Raw genomic sequence first — 7,341 nt, 5'->3', positions numbered from 1 at the left:
GACAAAACAAATGGAGAAAAAAACATTAGCTTAGGAGTCTCCCAGAGCAGATTCAGATCCCAGTTCCACTGCTTACAAGCTCTGTGACCCTTTTTCCCCCCGTGACCCTTAAATTCAAGTCTCAGTTTCATCATCTGAAAAAGGTGACCATACTTAATATTGATGCATTCGTGTGAGGGGAGAGATAATGAGATAAAGGCACACAGTAAGTACTCATATGACAGCAGTGATTATCTTAATGGGAGAAGTATCAGGTCTGGTTCAATGAGCAACAGAGGTTCCAGCTATGTGTTAGGTATGATTGACTGAGGGGCATGTATAAGTTTATGGGAATATTAGGCATTCGTGTGACAGGGATGGTATATGGCATGTGGTGTGCAATCGTTGTGGTTTTCATTAATTCAATAAATATCTACTGAACACCAGCTGTGCACCAGGCAGAGTTCTAGGTGCCTGGCCGTGAACAAACGAAAGTCTAGTGCGTATATCTGTGCCTGACGTTTTTGAATATACACCTTTCTCCCTTAGGCTGCTGTTTCCCTATTCTATCCTAGGGCACCCCACACAGGAGTAGCTTTATGTTGGGGGCTGTGAAAGGGGACAGCGAACCTGTGGCGAAACACTTTTGGGAACCGGATAACCCGGAGATTTTAGCCCCATCGGCCTGGTCTGTGTCTTCTCTTCCCTCCAGAGTCTCCTCTCCATGGAGTTCGGCCTGCTCAGCGAGGCGGAGGCCCGGAGCCCGGCCCTATCCCTGTCAGACGCGGGCACTCCCCACCCCTCACTTCCAGAACACGGCTGCAAGGGCCAAGAACACAGTGGTGAGCGCGCCCCCTTCTGGGCGCAGGGGAGATAACATCTCCATCCCTAACGGGGGTGGGGCCCGGGTGGGAGTCAGCGGCCGGTAAAGGGGGTACCCCAGCCCTGGCATCCCTGTGACCTGCCCCAACCCGGCCCCAGACTCGGAGAAGGCCTCGGCTTCGCTGCCCGGCGGCTCCCCGGAAGACGGCTCGCTGAAGAAGAAGCAGCGGCGGCAGCGCACGCACTTCACCAGCCAGCAGCTGCAGGAGCTGGAGGCCACCTTCCAGAGGAACCGCTACCCCGACATGAGCACGCGCGAGGAGATCGCCGTGTGGACCAACCTCACCGAGGCCCGCGTGCGGGTACGGCCCCAGATCCGCAACCCACCCCGCTCTTCCTCTCGGGCCGCTGAGCGAGTAGCTTAGACCCCTGCCACCTGTGGCTCTGCCCTGCCTGCCCATCCTCGGACCCGACACCCGAAGTCCCTAAGCCCCGGTCCGCTATCCACTTCTTTCCACCCATCTCCACCCTATCACTCCCGACCCACGCGTCCTCTCCCCTGGGACGGTCGCTCGTCCTCCTCGCCACGCCTCCTTGACCGACTACTCCCCGCGCCGTCGCCCTTGACTGAGTTCTGCCGCCACTGCTTCTGTCCTCAGCTCCCTGACGCCATGCGCTCCTCCGCGACCCCCTTCCCGTCTCCAGCCATCTCGGCTTGTTAATCCCCCGAACCCCGGCCCCGGCCCGAACCCCCATCCGCGTGACCCACCCCCCAGCCGCGGTCACCCCCCAGCCCCCCGCTGGGCTCCCGGTCCGACAGCCTTTCCTCCCGCCCGCAGGTGTGGTTCAAGAACCGGCGCGCCAAGTGGCGGAAGCGCGAGCGCAGCCAGCAGGCGGAGCTGTGCAAGGGCGGCTTCACGGCGCCGCTCGGGGGGCTGGTGCCGCCCTACGAAGAAGTGTACCCCGGCTACTCGTACGGCAACTGGCCACCCAAGGCGCTCGGCCCGCCGCTCGCCGCCAAGACCTTCCCGTTCGCCTTCAACTCGGTCAACGTGGGGCCTCTGGCTTCGCAGCCCGTCTTCTCTCCACCCAGCTCCATCGCCGCCTCCATGGTGCCCTCGGCCACGGCCGCCCCGGGCACTGTGCCGGGGCCCGGGGCGCTGCAAGGCCTGGGCGGGGGGCCCCCTGGGCTGGCTCCAGCCTCCGTGTCCTCCGGAGCAGTGTCCTGCCCTTACGCCTCTGCCGCCGCCGCCGCTGCTGCCGCAGCCGCCTCCTCCCCCTACGTCTATCGGGACCCGTGTAACTCCAGTCTGGCCAGCTTGCGGCTCAAGGCCAAACAGCACGCCTCCTTCAGCTACCCCGCGGTACCCGGGCCACCCCCGGCAGCCAACCTCAGTCCATGTCAGTACGCCGTGGAGCGGCCCGTATGAGTGCCGAGCGGGTCTGCCAGCCCCGAGGACGGGGTCGGTCATTCATCGCCTCCCCGGGCTGGGGTGGTCTGGATGGGCTAGGGATGCCGGGGCAGCTGGGGGGAGGGAGACGGCCAGCTCCAGAGAGAGCCTTCCCACTCCCAGACCCGAGGGGTGGACGGGGGCCCTACCCCCAGTCCACGCCCCTGGGACTAAGGCCAGGCACAGGGACCAGTTCCCGGGGGCCAACTCACCCTTGGCCCGCCCCGCCTTCTCCAGACTCCTCCTCTCCCATTTATCATTTTCAAAGATAAATGAAATAAACGTGCGCGGACCGTGAAAGGCCTGATGACTCGGAGTTGCAGTTGAGCCCTTTCCCCTCACCCTCCCCCAGATCCAAAACAGAGCTGGGTGTTCAGGAAGAGGTGAGGGTCCACGTTTCTAGGGCTTCGGTCCCCCTCCGCCGCTAACACCAGGCTGGGGAAGCCAAGGAGCAGAGGAGGGGCGCGCGTGCTGGCGTGTCTGTGTGGATGGCTGGGGGGACTAGCCATTGGCGGGCGTTGGCTAAAGTTGGTGCTGCGGCGCCACCTTGCGGTCGTATGGAGGATAACTGGGAGATCTGGTCTGTCACACTTGCAGATGTCACTTCTGCAACTTAGGAAGCCTACGAACCTTAGAGAACTTACTCCGCCTTTCTGCACCTGTTTCTCGCTGTTCCAATGAGGGGCTTGGGCCTCTAACAGCAATAAAATTCTGGTCTGTAACAGACATTTATTAAGTGCCTACCAAAACTAGGATTCTTATTGAGTGTCTGCGTGTGTGCTTCTCTTAGACGTCTAACCTACTGATCATCCCATTGCCAGCAGACATTTCCCACCACAGCAGATCCCTTCTTCCCCCCAAATTCCCCCAAACTAGAAGTCTTCTTGAAATATTTAATTAAAAAATAGAGCAAGAAGAGAAAGGTCTCTATATAGAAATATAAATAATTCGGCTGTGGGAATCCTCCCCAGTCCCAGCCCCATCTCAGGGTCTGCTTGGCCTTCATATTAAGAACAGAAACATCAAAGTACTACACCACATCCCCTTCCCATGGTTGACGTTTCTTGTCTGTCATAACTTCCTGCCACCTTGGGGCACACATCCTGTGGGGAAACCACGCAGGGAAAACCTCCTAATCATTCTCCCAAACCTAAACCAAACCCCTCCATGCCCCGGGGAGGAGAGAACCTGGAGCCCCTTCTTTTTCTCCGACCCTTTACTCGCTCTTGGTCTTGTCTTTAACCTTGGGCATTACGTAGGTTTTGTAGAAGAAGTTGGCAAAGAGGATGAAGTAGGTTATATACAGCAGGAGGGACCAGAAGAATTGTTCCGTTGTGGTGTGGCATCCCTGTTCCTGTCTCCAGGTGTAAGCCAGGATGACGACAGTGGCTCCCATAAACATCTGCAGGATCTGCAGGCTGGTGATGAGCCTGGGAAACCACCTGGGGGGCTTCACTTGGGCAGCCCTCAGAGTGTAGTAGGTGTACATGATAGCATGCACACCATAGTTCATAGTCATAAACCAGCCGCCTGCAGGCACCTTGTTCTTGTATCCAAAGCTTGTGAACACTAGCACTGTGCTGTGGTGGTACCAGTGCACAAAGATGAGTGGCCGCTTACGCAGGATGATGAAGGCTGTGTCTCCTGGGAGATGGGGAGTCATAGCTGACATACCACCCAGTGTTGGGACCACCCTCTGCACTGAATGTGGGGGCAAAGGGGGAATTCTCAGGGTGGGGAGAGGGGTCTTTGTGGCAGAGAATCTGGAAGAGGGCTTGGGTGAGAGGTGTTGTTAGGACCAGGGGTGGGGAAGGGACTCTCCATGTGATGGGCGAGGGGGGAACTGAGGAAGGATGCAGTCGACTGGGTGCCAGAGAGACAAAACCTTGCCACTTACCAAGTTCAATGATCTTGCTGAGAACAAAGAGCCAGGACCAGAATTTGACTACAGATTCGTGGAGGGAGGTGGTGAAGCACACAGTTTGCTTTAGGCTATGCCTATGTATCAAATTTCCCATAATGCCCCACGTCCTCACTGCCCCCAGGATACTGAAATGGGACAGAGGAAAAGGGTGTAAGATCATTCCCAGACACCAATCCACCCTTCCCCCTCAGCCTGGTCAGGACCCAAGTTCTGCCACCTTCCCATCCTTCCAGGAGTCATGGCTTCTGAGATCCTGGAGCCAATCTGGTAAATCCAACCAGCGATCTAGAGGAGATGAGGGCTGGGAAAGGACCAGGGAATGCTGGAGGATGGGACTGAAAGTTGAGTTAAGGAACAGAATTCTTGGGATGGGCAGGAGCCTATGAGGAGATGGGTGACAGGATGGGGGATACCAATGCGAGAGGAAATAGGGGAAGGAGGGGCTAGGGAAGTTATTGGAGGATCTTAAAGTCTGGAGAAATTTGTCGGAAGTGTACAGACTCCATGAGCACTAGAGGACTCATGAGAGAACAGAAACTGCCAGTCTGGTGCTTAGGGAAGAAGGAGAGGGGAAGCTGGGGAGGGGCCCTAGAGCTGAGAAAATGGGATAGGGGGAGCTGGGGGCAACTTGAGAGTTGATGCAGTTGAGGTTTCTAGAAAGCTTTTGGGGATGGAGTGAGGGTCTAGGGCAGTGATGGCGAACCTATGACATGTGTGTCAGAAGTGACACGCGAACTCATTTTTTTGGTTGATTTTTTTTGTTAAATAGCATTTACATATATAAAATAAATATCAAAAATATATGTCTTTGTTTTACTATGGTTGCAAATATCAAAAAATTTCCATATGTGACACGGCACCAGAGTTAAGTTAGGGTTTTTCAGAATGCTGACACGCGAGCTCACAAGGCTCGCCGTCACTGGCCCAGGGTGTGCAGGGTAAGCGAGGAGTGTCTTACCTGAAGACCGCAAGGCAGAAGGACCAAAGGATGAGAGGCCCCTGCAGGTTGAAGCCCTTCCGCGCCTTCATGTAGTTGTGCCCCACAAAGATGAACAGCAGGTAGATCAGAGCGATGGGAAAGGAGGCTGTCCTGGGAGGCAGAAGGCACAGGGGAGGGGCTGGTGGGTGGGTGCTGGTTAGAGAAACACCCACTCATCTCCCCGAGTGAGCGCTCTGGATTGGAGTTCCTCTGCCACCTACTAGCTTTGTGACATTGGAAAAGCTACTTTGTTCTCAGAGCCTCCGTTTCCTTATTCGTAAAAGGGGAATATTACTCCTCTCCTGACAGCGTTGCTATGTAAGTACTTAAGATGTACTCGGTTGGAGCATCATCCCGTACACCAGAAGGTGGTGGGTTCAAACCTGGTCAAGACACATACCCAGGTTTTGGGTTTGATCCCCCACCAGGACACGTACAGGAGGCCACTGATCAACGTTTCTCTCTCACATTGATATTTCTCCTTCTCAAATCAATAATAACATCTCCTCAGGTGAGGAGTAAAAATATGCCAAGGACATAGCACATGGCAGGGGCTGTGTCCAAGGGTGCTGTGATTACTGCTCTCTCAATGGGGCTGGGAGTGGGTGACAAGTGCTGGCCCATGTCTAGAAACAACACAGGGCTATGGGGTAATTAGAATGTGGCAAGTAGCTGCCACCAAATTGGCTGGAGCACAAAATCAGCCCACAGACACCTTGGAGGAGCCTCAGGGCAAGGCCAGAGAGCCTGAGGGAAATGTTGAGGAGCTCCCTGGCTTTGCCCCCTTCTCCACAGCTGGGAGATGAAACACTTGGAGAACAACGTGGTAATTGTGAAGGGCAGGCTGTCCCTCGGCACCAGCACTGTGTACACGGGCACACCCGGCCACGCGAGGCCACAAAGGACAAAGAAGAATCGTCTACAGGCTGGTGGGACTAGGAGTTCAAGTCAACCCCATTCCTCAGAGACCAGCTCTCGCTACACTCTTTCCCTTGGGTTCTGTCTCCTCACCCCATCCTTTTATTTCTTCTCTCTCTCTCTCCTCTCTCTCTCTCTCTCTCTCCTCTCTCTCTCTCTCTCTCTCCTCCCCCCCCCCCCCCCCCCCCTTTCTCTCTTCCAGATCTAATCTCTTTGCGGCACCACATTACCTGCACCTTGGACAGCGGGAATGTGGAGCCGGCACAGGAGAGCCCGGTGCCATTGCGGGCAGCGTCCCCCCACCCCCGCTAATGCCAGACATCAGGATCGTGGCCTTTCCGCCGCCCCCCTCTCACCAGTACTCCTCCAAAAAGGGCCTTGGGTCCTCCAGCAGCTCGAAGCTGTAGGGCTGGAGCAGCGGCTCTTTCCCGTCCGAGGCATTCATGACTGTGCCCATTTCGTTCTGCAGACGTCAAGGCCGGGAGCTTGAGGAGCCGAACCACAGGTTGGGGGCCCGAGGAGCGAACCTGGGGGCGGGACAGAACGGACCCAGGACCCGAGGCACTCCGAGCACCCGATTCAGACGAGTGCGCCGCGGTCGGACCCCATGGCACCGCAGCCGCCGCTGCCGTATATAACGCTGAATCGCAAAGCCGCGGCGCCGTTAGCCAATCTCCACCCAGGCGAGCCCCTATCCCGCCCCTTGGCGGAAGCACACTCTCTGATTGGCCATCCTTCCACACACACGCCCACCCCAAGGCCGGTCCTGGACCCCTCGCCACGCCTTTCCCGTCCCATTTCCACCCCAACATCTCCACTCTCACTCCCTTGGCGTGGCTCCGGCGGCCTCCCCAGGTACTTGGACGTCCCGTGCTTCCCCAGGAACGCCAACCTCCACCTTCACCTCAGTTTGTTTTAATCCTGACCTACTTGACAGTGAGGATCCGAAGTGGAGGCGTCCTCGGTCTCTGGGGCCCTGACCCAGAAATAGGGATACCGGTTTCCCCGCTTCCCTGAGACCCTGGGAAACTCAGGCCAGGGGTGCAGACAATCAGACCGGGGAAGCAGCAGCAAAGAGCCTCTCCCTCCCCATAGTGCCATCTGCCTCCTTCAGGTCTGTGGTTGTGGATGGCAGGGAGGTGAATTTTAATGAATTTTATTGTCGAGCTTGTTGATGTTGATGTTTAAGAAGATGGTTGTTGAGGCTGTTGTGGTTTCTTTACAATTTCCTGAATTCCTGAACTGCTTCCCAGCCTGACACCCAGTAA

General features: G+C 56.6%; 2 protein-coding genes across 2 annotated transcripts; one reads left to right on the top strand and one right to left on the bottom strand.

Annotated features, from left to right (window-relative positions):
• Positions 1 to 688: 688 nt before the first annotated feature.
• PITX3 (paired like homeodomain 3) lies at positions 689 to 2,231 on the top strand (the record flags this gene model as incomplete). Its single annotated transcript, XM_081104431.1, has 3 exons — positions 689 to 821; positions 961 to 1,163; positions 1,641 to 2,231. The coding sequence occupies exons 1-3, from the start codon at positions 704 to 706 to the stop codon at positions 2,229 to 2,231; spliced, it is 912 nt and encodes a 303-aa protein (XP_080960557.1). The 5' UTR covers positions 689 to 703.
• Positions 2,232 to 2,553: 322 nt separating this feature from the next.
• Positions 2,554 to 6,720, bottom strand: ELOVL3 (ELOVL fatty acid elongase 3). Its single transcript, XM_081104430.1, has 4 exons — positions 6,430 to 6,720; positions 5,135 to 5,266; positions 4,150 to 4,301; positions 2,554 to 3,896 (listed from the first exon to the last, which is right to left on the bottom strand). Exons 1-4 carry the CDS (start codon positions 6,528 to 6,530, stop codon positions 3,469 to 3,471), a joined length of 813 nt encoding a protein of 270 aa, XP_080960556.1. The 5' UTR covers positions 6,531 to 6,720; the 3' UTR covers positions 2,554 to 3,468.
• Between the last annotated feature and the right edge of the window lie 621 nt (positions 6,721 to 7,341).

The sequence above is a fragment of the Myotis nattereri genome (assembly GCF_964212035.1).
Source record: "Myotis nattereri genome assembly, chromosome: 13".
NCBI classification, from domain to species: Eukaryota; Metazoa; Chordata; class Mammalia; order Chiroptera; family Vespertilionidae; genus Myotis; species Myotis nattereri.
Note: the sequence above shows the minus strand (reverse complement) of the source record. Positions and strands in the feature narration are given on the sequence as shown.

Bases quoted from the DNA above. Each gene is read 5' to 3' on its own strand.
- ELOVL3 (XM_081104430.1), bottom strand. From the start codon at position 6,530: ATGGGCACAGTCATGAATGCCTCGGACGGGAAAGAGCCGCTGCTCCAG. The intron at 5,267-6,429 runs GTGAGAGGGGGG...TCTGCCTCCCAG, and splicing joins CCCTTTTTGGAGGAGTACTG to GACAGCCTCCTTTCCCATCG. The intron at 3,897-4,149 runs GTAAGTGGCAAG...CCCATCTCCCAG, and splicing joins CAGCAAGATCATTGAACTTG to GAGACACAGCCTTCATCATC.